This window comes from Anas acuta, chromosome 3 (assembly GCF_963932015.1).
Source record: "Anas acuta chromosome 3, bAnaAcu1.1, whole genome shotgun sequence".
NCBI lineage: Eukaryota > Metazoa > Chordata > Aves > Anseriformes > Anatidae > Anas > Anas acuta.
The window spans coordinates 103,502,813-103,520,206 of NC_088981.1; the positions used below are offsets into that span (position 1 = coordinate 103,502,813).

The 17,394-nt window shown below is 35.2% G+C and overlaps 1 protein-coding gene across 3 annotated transcripts in view; it reads right to left on the reverse strand.

Moving 5' to 3' along the window:
• The window catches only part of ROCK2 (Rho associated coiled-coil containing protein kinase 2), a 101,848-nt gene that overhangs the window by 14,346 nt on the left and 70,108 nt on the right, over positions 1 to 17,394 (reverse strand). For all 3 annotated transcript variants that reach the window (XM_068678601.1, XM_068678602.1, XM_068678603.1), the window contains exons 7-24: positions 14,528 to 14,666; positions 12,735 to 12,826; positions 11,711 to 11,870; positions 10,928 to 10,991; positions 8,976 to 9,055; positions 8,640 to 8,688; positions 7,768 to 7,903; positions 7,550 to 7,641; positions 7,101 to 7,347; positions 6,652 to 6,758; positions 5,858 to 6,017; positions 4,606 to 4,766; positions 4,022 to 4,206; positions 2,720 to 2,789; positions 1,287 to 1,390; positions 959 to 1,145; positions 540 to 633; positions 329 to 423 (exon numbers count right to left, since the gene is read on the reverse strand). In XM_068678601.1, the coding sequence (XP_068534702.1) occupies positions 329 to 423; positions 540 to 633; positions 959 to 1,145; positions 1,287 to 1,390; positions 2,720 to 2,789; positions 4,022 to 4,206; positions 4,606 to 4,766; positions 5,858 to 6,017; positions 6,652 to 6,758; positions 7,101 to 7,347; positions 7,550 to 7,641; positions 7,768 to 7,903; positions 8,640 to 8,688; positions 8,976 to 9,055; positions 10,928 to 10,991; positions 11,711 to 11,870; positions 12,735 to 12,826; positions 14,528 to 14,666 (2,222 nt within the window). The remainder of the gene's footprint in view (positions 1 to 328; positions 424 to 539; positions 634 to 958; positions 1,146 to 1,286; positions 1,391 to 2,719; positions 2,790 to 4,021; positions 4,207 to 4,605; positions 4,767 to 5,857; positions 6,018 to 6,651; positions 6,759 to 7,100; positions 7,348 to 7,549; positions 7,642 to 7,767; positions 7,904 to 8,639; positions 8,689 to 8,975; positions 9,056 to 10,927; positions 10,992 to 11,710; positions 11,871 to 12,734; positions 12,827 to 14,527; positions 14,667 to 17,394) is intronic.

Sequence of the window (17,394 nt, forward strand, 5' to 3'; positions counted from 1 at the left end):
AGTCCCAAAATACATCTTTGGATTAAAATGCCAATAACTCTAAAAAGCAACTGAGATTGACATCAGAAATTTCACATTTTATAGAAATTACAGAGGAATATAAATGAAGAGGAAAACCATATGAATTTGACTGAAGTCTAGATTTATGCTGGTGGACTGCATCCATGAGGAATTAGGATTAGGACGATTAGGAATTCCTCTATGATGAAACATGAGGTTGAAGTTTCACCACACAGTAAGTCTACTTAGTAGACTAAGTAAGTTTTCTACTAAAAATTATTTGTTTCATGAACACTAGCTCTTCATTCATTTATATACATTTGCTTACCTGGGTTTTCAATGTTCTTTCATTCAATAACTGTTTCTCATATTGTGCTTTAATATTTCCTATATTTGCTTCTTCTTCTTTTAGCTTCGTAATTTCTGTAGCAATGTAATTAAAAAAAAAAGAAAACAATTAAAGTTCATTACAAAAGAAACAGTACTATTAAAAATGATACTGTTCTCATTCAACTGCATTTGGTTCAAAGAATACATACGTTCTTGTACTTCCTTCAGTTTATTGTTCAGTTCTTCTTTCTCATTAGCCAGATTAGCCACATCGCTAGTTAGTGTTCTATTTGCTTCCTCCAACTGCAAACAAAAAGTACATGTGACTATGTAACTAAAAACGTTTGACATATGAAAGCATTACATTACGAAAGGAAATGCCTGAGAGCGAAAAACAGACAATGTAAGAGGACTAACTATAGAGAGGTAGGAGCACAGAAAACAGTGATCCAAGAGATTCATGGAGGAAACAGGGTATGAGATTTTGTTTTTAGTTGTTATAATAAAGAAATATTTTTAAATATAATTTTTACCTTTAAGTATGCTAAACAGTGTTGGATAAATCCAACTGAAAATGAAACTATCGCCCACATAAACCTTTACCAAAATTAGGATGTGTATTACTCACAGAGGCTATGGTGGCATCTTTCTCAGTAAGTTCCTGTTTATGCCGAGCCATCATCTCCTTAATCTCCAGTTCTTTCATAATCTTCTCTTTTTCCAAATCAGAATACTGTTCTTCAGCAATGGAACGTGCAAGTTGTTCTGAATCTGCTTTTGTCAAAGTAATCTCTAGCTGAGCCGCCAAGGAATCTCTGCAAATTATTGGTACATACTATTAACTCAAAAAATAGAAAGTTACTTAAAAAACAAACAAACAAACAAAAAAACATATGTGAACAAAAGCAGTAAAAAGCCATCCTGTTCTATGCATTAATAGCAGTAGTAAAATCTACCTCTCATCCTGTAACTCTTGTATCTTTTGCTGTATTTCTTTACAAAGTTTGGTCTTTTCTTCACATTCTTCTTTAAGTTCTCGAACTTGTGTCTTATAAAGAGTCTAGAATTTAAAGTAGGAAAAAAGGACGTGACTTGCATATTCTAGCTTGAAGGTACACAAAAATGATGTGATGATACAAGATGATGTAGTGTACAGCTCTATAATCACACACTCAGTTCAAGTACAACAGTGCAATGCTTTCTCTAAATTTAACTAGAAGTCATCATCATTTCCAAATATGTCTTCATTTAAGGTTTTTTGTATTGTTTTGTATTAAACTTGTGTTGTTTGTGGATGGATCTATGAGATACATTTTATATGTTTGCAAGCATACTGTGCATAGGACTCACAATATGAATTTTATTTTCTCTACTAATTTAAATCCCTGTCAGAGGTAGATTAGATAGAGCTTGGACTCTAACCATACAAATGTATGAAAGCAACATGACAGCCCAAGAGATAAAAGACATAAAGGAGTAAGAGAAAAATAGATTAGGAAAGTATTTGAAATTTAGATTTTTCCGAAAGGGATACAAACCTAGAGATATAGAGGAAATGAAAGAAAAATTACGCTCTCTGTGCACTAAGAATGACTGAAAATAGATAAAGTGCAAGTGGATTTAGTGCAGGACTTAAAAGACAACTCTCAAAATTCTCTCTCAGGCCCATCCACAGCAGTCAACTGACCTCAACTTTCCCGTTCTGTCTCCTTTCAGATGTACAGCTTTTTGATCAGTTAGTCCTTTTACTCACTGACATAAAGACCACAGTAGAAGCATAAGTTTCCTTTAATTCTCAAGCAAGCTCTCTGGCCTTTCCATTGTGGCTGGCTGTGCACTATTAATATAAGTTAACCTTCATATGATAGCAATGATTTCTACCAGCAATACCTATTTACTCTATTGTACCTATCACACTGAAGCAAAAACTCTCAACGGGTCTTTGCCAAGTATAACTATAATGCAGAAATTTATTTCAAAATCTTATATGAATGTTTCATAATGCCACATGATTCTGATAATACAGTTTTTTTCTCCCATGCAGCATACATGTAGAACAGATGCTGAATGCAAAATGCTTGAAACATGCACAAAATCATTTACATTGTAGAAAAGAAGGAAAGAGCTGTTTGACTACTTCTCCCTAAACTGTGCTTGGGACTCCCTTCCAAAGCTGTTAGATTTCTTAACACAACCTCTTTTACACTGCTCAGTGATCAAGAGCAAAGAGTGGTAACAGGGCTGCAGATAAGACTGAAGACAGACAGAAGGAAAAGAACTAGCCTAAGATTTGAGCGGTGAAATGCCTCATGGCTGAGGAGGAAGAAGAAAAGCTAACATTACACCTAATAAACATATTAGTATATAAATAAAGAAGCATAAAACATACTGAGAAATACTGTTCAGCTTCAAGTTGGTCTTGAAGCTCTTTCATTTGTCCATCTGCATCTTGACGTTCCCTAGAAAGGAATATAATACGTTTAAAGAAAAGATAGGGAGATATTCCAGACAAGTAAACAGAAAGGAGTTCATTTACACTCTTAACATCCTCAGTCTGTCTAGATCAAAGTATGATCTGCAGTTAAACTTGACACCTCCTTTGGGTACCAGACTTTCTCTCATTTTCACCTGTGCAACTCAGAACGCTACACTAATGAGACACCAGTTTAATACTACTCACATACTAACTACAACAGTCTGACAGTTGAACCACTAAGATACACTGATAAAACAAACAGCCACTGACAGAATCTTATTTCCATGTAAAACATCACTGATCTGACAGACTGTTTTGTTTCTTGTTTGCTAGAGCTCAGACTCTGAGAATGCCTTTATTTTTTGTCAGGCATCATTTCTTGAATTCATCTTGTAAAACAACTCAAAGTCACTTAGTCACGTAATGAAGAACAGTAATGTAGTAGAAAAGACTTCCACTGTTATTTTATGCTATAGAAATCATCATACTTAGTCTTCCAAGTGAGTAACTGCATCTTGCTCACAGAAAAGACAAAGCACAAGGTACGTCATCAGAAGTCTAAAAGAGCAAGGAATAAAACACACCTGATCTACATATTAAACTTGTCTTTTCAGTCACAAGAATGTTCTTTGTGTAAGAAAACCTTAATATTTATTTTCAGTTGCAATAATTGCTTGTAAGAACTTGAAGAAGAATTGCTAGGATTTAACACAACTCCAATTTGAAGGTCTAATGTGTGATTAAACTCCCTTAGCACAGGTTATTTCCAATGGTTACACTTCACAGCTCTGTATTAGCATTACTGTCCAACTCTAATAACCTCTCCTAGACTAGTAATGACCGCATCTTTCCTCTTCACTGAAGCACTCAGTTGTTTAGAAGAAAATTTCCTAAGTGTTCTTCTAAATAAATGTTTCTCAACTCCTCACACTCTTGTGTTTAAGGTTTTTCTTTTCTTTTTCTCTTTTTGTTTCTGATTTTAGGTCTTCAGGGAAGCAAACACTTTCTACTGTAAATCCATCCATATGTTGCTCAATCACTAAGGCTAGAGTCGCTGTAAATTATATTAAACGACAATTAAATTTTGCATTATGGAATAGCATATTCTGTGTAAAAATCTTTAAAATTAATGTGGCTCTCAGCTTTTGCAAAAAGAAAATTACAAATCAACGTTACTTTAAAAAAATAAAAAATAGACTGAGCAACTCTGCTTACTTGCGAAGTTCATTATTTTGTTTTTCCAGACTTAATTTGATTTCCTGAAGATGGTTATTCTCCTGTTTTAGCTGCTTCTCTGACATTTTTAAGGTATTGACCTGTTGTGTTTGCATCTTGAGGTCATTTTGAGTGAGACAACGCTTTTGTGTTTCTTGCTCTATTTTTAATGTCAGGTTTTTTACCTAAAAAAATAAACAGAAAGGTAAGTTTTACAAATCTACATAAGGAAGTAACAGTGTTTCTTATCAACTCTTTCTACATCTTTTTACAACTTGCACACATCTTTTGATAGACAAATCTATTTCTTGAATAAAGTTATTAGTATAGAATAAATAAGCTAGTTTTTCCATGTCCATCTCTTAGCATTTTACATTCCAGAAGAAAAACTTTTTAAGATCAAAAATGCCAAAATACTTCAGAGAAGTGAAAATACAGAAAGCAAATTTAAATCCAAATACAAAGGAGAAGTAAAAATTGCTGCCATTTACTTTCATATACATCCCTAAATACAGATATAACAGGGAAAATACGAAGACATTCAAAACAAGGTTCCAGAGAATTCTTTTGTCATTGTTACGTACATCTTCATTTAGTATATCCTTTTGCCTAAGGAGTTCATTTATTTTCTGTTGTGATTGTTTGAGATCACAGTCCAACATGGAGCGTTGTTTTTCAGCTTCTAACAAACGATTTTCTACTTTCTGCTTTAAAGCTCTCTCTTCCAAAAGTTTCTTCTCCATTTCTGTGAAGAAGGAGATTTAGTATCAATGTAAATCAGTCCATGTTTCAGAGGGTTTCAAGAGTGAGAAGGAGGTGGGAGGAAGGAGGAGGTCTAGCCCTTCTTAAGAACAAATAAAATGTTTGTTCTTTTAACACTGAAGAGAAAGATTGCTGAAGAGTAATTCATTAAAATTTTCACAGTAAACCATGAAAAAGCATCCAAGAGGATGCTTTGCAAGTATTACTGCCTGAGACCTATTTCCTACTTCTGAGTTTCAAGATAACTTCTAGCTTATCCGCAACACATCTGGAATGGATAAAAGGGCGGTTACTTTTTAAAGAAATATTTTGTATCAATCTACGAAGCGTTGCTTTGACGATGATAATCTGAAATCAATTAAAGAATTGAAGCTGTTCAGGAAACTGATAGACGAAGTGACTCATACATTACCACTGAATTGTTTGTGCTTTTCTGAAACATCTGCAAGCTCAAAATTTTTGTGAACGCTCTGCAATTGGAATGATAAGGCATATAGGTTGCTTTTTAATCAGTCGCAATAGACATAAGCAATTCAATTAAAAAATAAGAGCTATCTTCTGAAGTTGTTTGCTAATTAGTCTTCTCTCTAAGAGACTTTAATTGTTAAGTGACACCAGAATACGCATGGTGACAATGGAAGCCTAGAAAAGGCTTTACTATTTTTAACACTATCCACTAACCTAAGGTGTTATGTTGCTGACATATTCTATTTAGAAAGACAATAAGAAATTTGACTACATAGATAAGCTCTTGAAAGTTTGTATTATTAAAACTGTTTGAAAGATTAAAGAAAAATTAGTTCAGAATACCCTAGCACAGAAAATGAATTAGTGATGTCAGCAAGAGAGAGCCTGCTTTACTCAGCAACTAACTGTCTTTAGCCTAGCAAAGCAGAGGGATTACAACTGATTTTTAAAACTGCTTTACAATGCTAATCATATTTAAAAAAGAACAGAGGAACTGAAAGAAAGAAAAAAAACACACTACATTTAAATTCCCAGTAACATTAAAAGATTATATTACCTACATTCTATAATTTATACTTAAGTCAAACTGTAATGTCAAATAAATACCTTTCATGGCTTCAGATTTTGCCTCCTCTATAGATTCATAAATCTTATTTTTGTCTGCTAGTCGTGCTTTTGTGGCTTTATGCTCAGCTTCCTCTTGTTCAAGATTCTGCTGCATAACTTTGAATTTGTATGTCATATCTATTTCCATGTTGCTCTTTTCCTGTTAAAGAAAAAAAAATATTAAAATTTAAATACATCAGGTTAAATACAAAATTTTGGACAACAGTAATATCCTGCTTGGAAGTAAGCTAACAGCAGAAGAAAGACCCTAAGGTACTAAGAATTCTTTCATCGTATGTTTTTCCGAGGATAACAACGTGCTCTAGAAGTTCACAGCAACATTACCAGTTACAAAACCATATAGAATTATAGACTTAAAAACCAGTGTTTTGTGAAAAGAGTTCAAAAATTACATTTATTGAAGAATTGTTTGAATACTTTTGCTTCAATAAAAAAAATCCTAAAATATTAGCAAAAAAATTTTTTTTTTTGGCAATACTTATAGTTCAAAAAAGGTCAGATTTTACACCAGAAACGATGTGCTATTTCTGCACTGCTAAGCTATACATTGGAGTACATTATTATGTACTTTAGAAGTACAATATATTGTAGTCATAAGGAAAATGGTGGTTTTTTTTTCCCCATTTTTCAAATTGCAAGAACAACAACAAAAGTGACACTGAAAACAAGTTGTTTTTTTTCACAAACTTTGTCCCATGTCTCAATTAACAAATGCACAAATTTTAAAATTAAATAAGAATGTAATACCAAAGTTTACTTAGAAGTGCTGTTACCTTCTCTAAATCTGTAAGCTTTTCCTGCAATTGTCTCTTTTCCATTTCCAGTTTGGCTAATGCACTCTTTCCATTTTTCACTTCTTCCTCCAGGCTAGATATTCGACCTAAAAATGAACAAAACATCTATGAGGCCAGGCAGTGTTTGAAAAAAGAATGTACTGTATCTACTTGAACAAACATTTCAAACATAACAGCAGCTTCCAGTTCTGACTATTAAGAAGAGCTCCCTTAAGGATGATTTTAGAAATTATCAGTAACACGCATTCTTATATATATCCTTACTCATGTTCACTTTACTGTGTCCTCACTTAAATAACACTGTATAAAACAGCAAACTAATCTAGTCACAGCAAACTAACCTAGTCACAGTTTGAAGCTCAAATAACATCACCAAAACCTATTTTTACTTCTGAAACTAGAAGAAAGCTTAACATTTGCTGTAATACCTTGTAAATCGCTGATGATCTCTGATCCATGACTTCGATCTCTCCTTTCTGATTCTAGAGCTGACTGAAGATTCAGAAAGTCTTTCTCTAGTTTGAGTTTAGCATTCTCCAGCAGACAGTTCTTATCTTGTAGTTCTCGATTATTAGCTTCCAGCTGCTGGATTTGCTTTGTACTTTCTGTCTGGTTCTTCCTTAACCTGGTTGCAGTATCAGACTCTGATCGCAGCAAAGAATTGGCTTCATCCAACTAAGGATTGATAAAAACATACTTTTAACAGATTAAAGAAATAAAAAGGTTTATTTTTTTAAGATTATTTTTGAACACTGGAACATGAAAAAAAGAATGGCTTTTAAAACTTCACTACACATTTTAACTCCCACCACTACTAACACAATGTGAACTTCAAAAAGCTACTATTTTAAAATAAACATATAAAAAGTTGACATGCCTGTCTTTGTAGTTGATTGATTTTCTCATTGGATATTTGAGAGTTCTGATTCCTCTTTTTTAAATCTTCAAGCTGGTCTTTCAAACTGTTAACTAAAACAAAAACAAATCAAAATTAATCAATGCAGTGAAAAAACTTTAAAGTGAACTATAACTCATTTATTTTATCTTTTAAAAACCCACATCAAAATAGAACCCTTCAAACATCGTTCAACATACCCTCATTTTCTAAATTGCGTTTCTTATCTGCTTCATGTTCTGCTTTTCTCTGGTATTCTGTATTCTTATGCTGAAGAAGAGCCTTCTCTCTTTCTAGCTGTCTGACTGCAGACTCTACATTCTTCCTTGAAGTTATCTGGACATATTAAAAAAAAAAAACCACAACACTAATTACATACAGAATCCTGACATTTTTTAAGTGATAAAGAACAGCTCACGCATTCAGTTTCGTTCACAGTGGAGAAAGACACGTTCCATTTGCTTACTGCAAACACAGCATATCAGAGCACATGTTCAAATACAGCCCAGAATAACTACAGCCAGGAGCTTTTACCATTTAAGACTGTATAATGGTTTGACTTCAGTGAATATTGTAATCTGTTAGCATCATGAAGCATAGAAACATACATGTACTGAAAGATCTCAACATGCACCTGAATGAACAGTACATTAAGTTGTACATGCACTCTGCAGAAATGATAAATTTGCAGTAGCATTAAGGTCCAAAGCTGGCCAAAATAGGGTTCTTTCACTGACACAGTTTGGGCAGGTACAAAAAATGCTGCAAAGAATGGGCTTCCTTTTCTATCAACATCACTCTCATCTTCAAATATAATTACTAGAATTTTATATGGGATATTTACGTTATCCTCCATATTGAAAATTTGGAGATTCTGAAGATAATGAGATTAGGGAAATCATAATGAAAATCTTTCAGCAGAGGCAACAATTGGTGCGTGTGAATATCAGGAAATCAGCTGGTGTTACTTGCCATAAATATACAGCTACTCAAAAGTAATTTTCTGGTCCCTAAGGAAAAAAAGACACACATAAAAATGCTCAAGTTCTAATTCCAATGAGAAATAACTTACCTCTTCATCTAGCTCTTTCACTATCTTCTCTAACCGAGTATTAGTAGACCTGAAGGAATTTGAAAAATATTTTTAAACCTTACTGATTACACAAAAATTAGACTCTTTGGATATGTCTCATTGATTTTATGTAAGCTACCCTATTTTCAGCAATCACATGAAACTTTGATGGCTGGGGAAATTATTCAAACAATAGAGAGATTCTTATGGAGAGATAAGGAAAAAAAAAACGTAGCCATGGGAGTAGCAAGAACTTTTAAGCTTTTAATCATTCAGAAACAAAAGGTGTAATAACACTTCTATATGAACATATCAAATATTTCAAAATATTCTCACCTGTATTTCTGTTCTAGTTCATCTTTGGCTTGTAATTCATTACTGAGCTGTTCTTCTAACTTGCTTATTTTTTTCTGAAACTGAGCAAAATGTGAAGATAAGCATGGCCATCATATAAGATTGTAATCACAGTGTAAAACAGCTTAATAACAAAAAATGGAGAGCAAAGAAAACGAATTCAATCTACATTATGGTTTGTTGTTTTTTTTTGTTTTTTTTTTTTTTAACTATCACCAGAAGATTATTGCATTTCCATTTCTCATCTGTACAAGTTATTAATCTTGATAATTTTTAAAATACTGATGTGTAGTAACAGAATTTCCTACATGCTATGTTAAAGCTAACTATCACAGAATGACTGAGAGTCATAAAATTTCTATGGGCAAAGAATGTTGCTGCTGGCCATTTGCTCTCCTTTTCTCTGTCTAGAGTCCTACTGGAGCAGAATTTTTGGGATAGTCTTTTCTAAGTAAAATATAAACAATAAAATTAAATGGTGGGCACATAACCACATGGGACAATATTCAGAGAATATCAGACATTATTCAGAAAAGACTAAACATGCTCATTGATCTCATATATTCAGAATATTTTTTCCATCTAGCACACACAGAAGAAACACTTGAAATTTGGGAATGTTTTGTTTCCCTCACTAAAATATTAAAAAGATATTGTGAGTCAAGTACCCCAAAATTAAAAAAAAAAAAAAAAAAAAAAGATTATAACAAGTCTTTTAAATCGACTCATGTCTTCAGGCTATCCAATTAATTTCTTTTCCTCCCTTTCCCTTTCTCCTCCAACCCCTAAACATAAAATGTAAAAATGTGGTTTTCTAAAATACTTTGTAATTGTTACAATTATAAGATTACCATAACAGGGACACTTAAAAAGACATCAAAACCCAAGACTCACTGCTTGAAAAAAGAAAAATTGAAAAAGTTGTCAGAACGAAATGCAACATTTTACCAACATTTACTCTCACAATATAAAGCAAGTATCATGAACGTGGCACTCTGTATTTTAAACAGTTGCATTTCTCATTAAACAGGAAACTAAAACTATTATTCTGTTCACTAATTACAGGAAGGAAAGAAGTAGAGTCCAATAAACATTTGCGCTTAAATTTATGCTGCCCAATACATAATGCATTTCCTTTACAACTCCTTTTCAAAGTTTAACAATTAAGTAAGCTTTAACAAATGTTAACCATAAACTACCTACACTTCAATAACACAAATGTTTAAGTAGTATGATGAAGTAAGTTTGTTACATGAAAAAATCTGTAGCATTCTCCTGTCAACTGCATATTTAAATTCAGTTGGCAATCTTCAAAAACTGGATGAACATGCTTCAAACACTCACTACAGCTGAGAGAAAGATTTATGCTCATAAACATTCCTTTATCAACATAGGTGACAATTCACTTTTCCAAACTCTGGATAAATCTGTCATGAATCACAGTGTACAGCCACGATTCACAACCTTTCCAAGAGTAATTCTGTTTGGAGCAAACAGAGCCTCACACATTTGTTTTCAAAACAAATTCTGGACTCCAAAAGAAGTCAGGAAAAATCTGTATTCATTCATCTATACACAAGAGTACCTCAACACTTGAATATAACAACTCATTCATAAACTATTTCAAAACACAATTGGTTTACTGTTAGCAAACTGTCGAATAAACATTTACGGTATTTCATGATAAATCATGTCCACACAAATTATGTGGGAATGATTTGCTTCCTTTCATAATTCAAATAATACACTCACCTCCTTGCTGTACTGTAGATGGAAAACATATTTTTTATTAATGAACATTAAAAAACTAAAAGCCTCTCCCTCCCTCCCCCCCCCAAAAAAATTTCTTGACACCAGTTTTGACTTTGCTTTTTTGTAACAGACTTAACCAAATTAGTTAACCATCCATTAATACTTAAAAAAAAGGCACTAACCTCATTTTTACTAGATTGCACTGATTCATTTTCTCTGCAAGATTGAGAGGAGTCACTTAGCAACCTGTCAAAAACAAAAACAAATCCCTCCTGCTCTTATTCGAGTTTTCAACAACTTTGGCAACCTCACCAATCAAGGCATTTTAATCACTTCTCTCAAGTCTTAATTTGACCTAGACTATTCTCAGAATGAAACTTGTTTTACCTTGGTAAGAGCTTTCTAATTTGAATCTTTCTAATTTGAATGTCTCTAATTTGAATCTTTTCTTAAGTGAAGTATAATGTTGAAGACACTTCTACTGTGTAATAAGCTGTAACAGCTTATTTTTTAATTAATACTTGCAATTATTTCATGACTATTCAAACACACTGAATACGACTAACAATGCTAAATAAAGGCAAGGGGGAGGCAAGTGATGCCTTAGCAAGCTATTATTTTGCATAAACTTTTTTCTAACTCTACTAATACAAAATTATTTTAGAGTTAAATTACAAATCTAGTATTTTAAAATCTAGTATTTTAAACCCAAAACCAGATTTACAAAGACTATATATTTTTACATATATAAAAATCCTATTTATTTAAACAGAATTATCAATGTAGCCACAATGTACTTATATTCTACTTAAATTCTGCATTTTGTATCTTCACAGTTGGACACAAATTAATATAAAGCAATGAAGAAATTATGTATCTAGGGTAAAAATAAAGGGGGAGGGGGATAGGATATAAGAAAAATATGCAGGTGTACTTCTAAAAATGCATATTAAATTCTCACATACAAATTATCTCTATAGTAGGTAAATCCTATAAAAGGCAGCTGGTTTCCCACGAAGGCTTTGGGGATTGGAAAGGTTTCCACGTCTCCTTTGTCATCCTCAATGTCATCAAAATTACTGCTGTCTATATCACTGCTAAGTTCAGGAACAACAGGAGCAGCAGCTATAGAAGGGGGAGAAAAGATCAACTTCACTCCAGCCACTTGGCACATACTGGTACCTCTCTAATATTAAGAAGCATACTATGGAAGTTGTCATGCTAGTTAAATATGTATTAAACATGCAGTAGAGCTGTACATACTACTGTGATATATTACCATGATATATCCCAGTAAATATTACTGGGATATAATATATAATATTATTTCCCTAAGGAAAAGTATTTTTTCATTATTTGTGTAATATATGGAATATTGAATGCTCAAAATGTATTTGCTAAAGTAAGCACATTTTGGAATGGCACACCAAATGCAATCACCATTTTAAGAAACTTCAGTAAATACTTCCGAAGTTATGATCAAGCACAGGAACAGAAGTACTTGTTTTTCTGCCTAAAGCTATCAAGTTCTCAATACTTTAAACAAAAAGCAGTAAAACCAACAAGACCATTCTTAAAGCTAGTCTTAATTACAGATTTTAAAAAAGGTTAAAAGGTTAAAAAATGAATAAATAAACCAGAAATCAATCAGAACAACAATAACAAAAGCCACAAAAAATAGAACCTATTAAACATTCATTCTGCCAAGATTTCTAAAACATCCAGTTCTGCTGTTCAAATCTATAGAAATCTATAAATTCAAGCATGATAAATGTGAGAATAATTTCAGTGGGAAAAACAGCTCTTATCTCTTACTGATACAGCTTTTATAATACAAATGATAAATAAGAAAGCTTGAGAGAGATTCCTGATAACAGAAAACATTTGCTTAATTTATAGAGCCTTAAGTGTTTTTCATATATGCTATTACTGAACAGTAGTCTTTTGCAAATATTGAATAAAAATCTACTTTTAAACCAATTTACTTACTCTCTCGAATGTTGTCCCAGTTCCACTGATCACTCTTAAAGAAAGGGTGATGCTTTATTTCTTCTACCCCATTTCTCCCAAGTCGCACATCCCTAAACATAGCAAAGAAGCCAAATTCACATTAGGAAAAACAGCACTTTGCTTTGCTTTGTTTTTAAATTCTGACTTGCTCATAAGCAGCAGAGCAACTTTCTGTAAAGGCTGTCCCTGTAAACCACATTAATAGTCAAATAAAAGAAAAAAAGAAAACCAAAAAACCACCAACCACAGGTCTGTAGTTTCTTATATAAAATGTACTTGGTTTCTTAATATCCACTGCCTGCGACTGCTAAAACGTCCAGAAGTTGGAGTCTGCCACGTGGGGAGTAATGCAAGAGAGAGAGCAGTGAGGCAAAAAATAAGAAACTAAAAACAAAAACAAAACCCAACACCCTGGGGGAAGAAAAAATTGCTGAAGTCCGGTGTCTGCCAAACCACATGACAAACCTTAAGGCTCAAATGAAGGAAGGTCTAACTTACTGCACAGAACAGTTATTCAAAGCTGAACTGAAATAAATATTTGAAGAATTCCATCCTCTGCCCCATAATTAACCCTGACACATCTTTTGCTGATATTTACAATGAAGCAAACCTAAAGTTCAACACGAAACTTCCAGTTTGACCAAGAGAAGTTTCCCTTAAAATGATCTGCAGGAACAGAGCATAAAACCGAGGCGAGTAACATAACTAATAAATCACGGGGTAGATGCTTATTTCTTCTTGTCCCTTTAAGTGCCTCAGCAGTTATCACGCATACAGCAAGAAGGCATCTGTTTCAAATAAGTCGCCCGAGCACTGTATTAAATATAAACAGGAAGACGGACACACGTAGTGGAAGTACACCTCGCCGCATTCCCATTATTAAATTCTACCCCTCTTTTCTCTCCACCCTGCAGCTACTGGTTAGAAACACTTAACGCCTATCTTTCCTGAGTGTGATCCTGCTCAGTAGAACAAACGATTCTCTTTGAATGCAAAAAAACATTATAAGACAACGTATTTATGCGTTTATTTTTACTAATCCCTCATTCTATACAAGCTAGATTCTCTACAAGCCAAATTTGGGTGATCACTGGAAAGCATAAAAAGGCATTATCAATCCACAGTTAACTCTGGACCTACAGTGTTCTTTTAAGTCAAATAAATTCAAGACAATCTGTGCTTTTTGACACTAAAAATTTAAATATTCAGGTCAAGAACAAGTTTACACGGCTAATATCAATAAACAGCTCAGCTCCACCAAGGGAGACCTCTATGATTAATTTACAGCCAGAACAACATCCTCTTTGTTTGCTAGCTATACTTATCAATTAGTACCATAAGGTAAATGAAAAAAAGTTCAAACCTTCTATGAAAATTTAAACAAACTAGGTAAATGTATGCTTAACTTCATGAAAGTATGTTTTAATTTTTTATAAGCAACACCCACTGAGCACAACAATTTGGTCCCTGCCTTTAGGGGCTTAAAAATTACTTCCAACCTTACAGGTTTGTTGCTGTGTTTTACACCACACAACAGCTGGGAGGATTTGTTCAGCACAAATTATGTTGTAGCACGAGCCATCAGAACTAGTAACAGAAATAAAATGGAGCACCTGGAAAACACCCCAAAAGACAAACTAGAGCACAGATGATTTTGCAAAAGAGATTTGAATATAAGCTAGCAAAAGCAATGGAAGGAATTCATTTTTACAATGTACATGTGCTAATACCATCTAAAATAGAGACAGTACCAAAATAATACATACACCTACCTGTCAGTTAAAAAGGCACAGATGAGGTTCTTTGCGTGCTTAGAGATTTCCACATCATCTGGGAAATGTAATGAGTTCTTATGATCCATAATTTTACTGTATGTTCCTACTAACGAGTCTGCATAAAAAGGAGTATCGCCTGAAAATAAAATAGTAAATTGACTGATTTCCAGGTGTGTTCAAGTCATGTAAATTGAAGAAGACAAAAAAGAGATGTAAAGTCTACAAGCAGTTTAGCCTGAAATTGTCTTTACATTTAAGAGAGAGAAAATGAGTGCAAGGTACAAAATAGCATATCCTACTAGAATATTCCTTTGTCAAAATGCCTGTGTTACACATTAAACCATTCTCTGTATGACATATTGCTACCAAACTTTTGCCCAGTAAATTGCATCTTTTGTTCTACCTGAATAGTGTCACTGTGCTTTCTAATTTACACGATGGACGACACCCACCCTCTTCAAGCACTTCCAAGGGTGTAGGGGAGGAAAACTCAGTAAGGATTTGCTGAGGTACATTCCTTGAAGAGACTCCACCACTGCTCTCCCAGGCCCCTATCCAGGGGCAGGAGAGCCTGGGGCAAGGCAGCTCTGAGCAGGAGCCTTCAGAGCGCATTACAGCACCACCAAACCCACATTCTCAAATCTCGTTGACTGACAAATTATATTGGCTTGGGTGCCCATATTAACATGGGCAGATGGCTTTTAAAACTCAGCCCTTTCTCACTCAGAAGATTGCAGTGTAAGGTTTAGTTAATTTTAGTTTCTTTGCACACATAAACTTAGAAAGGTAAAACTGGGACAACTGAAGAAGAATCAGGATCAAGAAAGGTATCTGACATTGAAGTTCACGGACAACATGTATGGGTCAGTAACCAAGAGGCTGTAACTTGTACAAAAATCCCTTTTCACAACCAATCCATAGGCTTAACGGACAAGGTGAATAATTAATTGCTTATTAATTAATATTAATTAACAGTAAATAGTTAAGAAAGTGTGAAAGCCCACAAAGGCTTTTAAAAACAATTGTTAACTGTTTCTTGACAAGGTTACTTCAGAACTGAAATGATAACGCTAAAATTCTTTTATGTTAGTTACTGGTACTAGGGTGACAAAAACGAACTCTTCAACGGTCAAAACCCTGGGGGCTCAGCGCAGGACAGGAAAGGATGGCTCAAACAACACTTGAAAGTTCACAGGTCTTTTATTGGTGGTAAGTGAAAGGCAAGCAGGGACCATCTGAGCTAATGTACCCCCGCTTCCCACTGGTGGTAAATACAGTCATTCCCCCAGTCCGTCCCTGGCTGAACATCGTCCTCCTCAGGCTGTGCCTTGATGGTCGACCCCCATTTTCTTCATGGGTGCTTGTTCTTGGGCTGGACGTCGGTCTGATGCGTCACCATGGTGGTCTGCACCAGCTTTGTTGGTGGGTGTCCGTCTGTGGCCTGGACATTAGTCTTCGCATTTTGCATTGTGATGGTTCCTCACTGACTTTGTTGGTGGGTGTGTCTGTGGCCTGGACGTTGTTCTCAGGCTGCACCCTGCCAGTCTGCACCAATTCCATTGGCAGGTGTCTGTCCATGGCCTGGACATTGCTCCTCTCAGGCTGCGCCATGATGGTCTGTGCCAAGTCTGTTGGCGGGCATCTGTCTGTGGCCTGGACGTTGCTCTTCTCAGGCTGAGCTCTGATGCTTTGTGCCAACACTGGTGGTGGCTATCTGCACCAAATTGCCATAATTTTGTTAATGTCAACCCACGCTCTGATGGTCCGCAAAAACTTTGTCAGTGGGTCCACTTCCATTTCTTCATCATCCACCTTTTGACGCTTATGGGGGGGTTGGCCATTGAGGTCATCCAGTTCTTGGGTGTATTTCCTCCTCCTCCCTAGCCGTACCATTTCATCCAGCCTTGAACGCTTACAGGGGGGTTGGCCACTGAGGTGGCCAAATCTCACTTCTTGAGATTTCCTCTTCCGTCCGAGACGGAATACGACATCCATCCTTTGGCTTTTGCAGTGCACCGCTCAAAGGCTGGAAATTCCTGCCTGATTTCTCTGCACCCTGGCAACTCCAAGTCTCCTTGAACTGCAGGAGCGAGAAGCTTGGCAACATGTTGCCAGACACAGGGCAGCCCTTTTTATAGGGTGGGTGCCAGCGGACAGGGAGGGCAGCTGGCACCACAGAAGGCCTCTTTGTGGCAAAGGAGGCAGATACTGAGTACACCCAGCATCATTTGGCTCATCCTTACCACAGATCAAGAAGCAGTCATCTCCATTTCATCTCCAATTCATCCATCTTACATGGCTCAACAAATGGCCTACCTTGCTGTGGGAGATGGTGCCGATTAGGAGAAACTTCTTAGAAAAAGTGGTTAAAATTGGGAGGGGTTGCTCAGGGAGGTGGTGGAGTCAATGTCCCTGGGGGTGTTCAAGGAAAGGTTGGACGTGGTGCTTAGGGACATGGTTTAGTGGGTGATGTTGGTGGTAGGGTGATGGTTGGACCAGATGATCTTGGAAGTATTTTCCAACCTTAATGATTCAGATTCTATGATAATAGAAGTGATAAGGGTTTCAAAAGTCAGTTAGCCACTATCAAACACTCCAAGCCATCTTATTATAGGTGTCTGTTTCATAACAATATGCACGTGGGAGTAGATCTGTCTTGAATAGTTCAAATACAAGAACCAAGAAAATTAAAAGGTTATCTGAGAGAAGCAGCATCTCGATTCAGACACTATCAAATGGATGTCACATGAGCCTCAAATACTGTGTTTGTAAACAAAGCCACTGAAGGAAATCATGTTGGTGCTGGTAGACAGGAAATACAACTGAGTTAGAATAAGATGATGACTGTAGAACAACAAATAAAC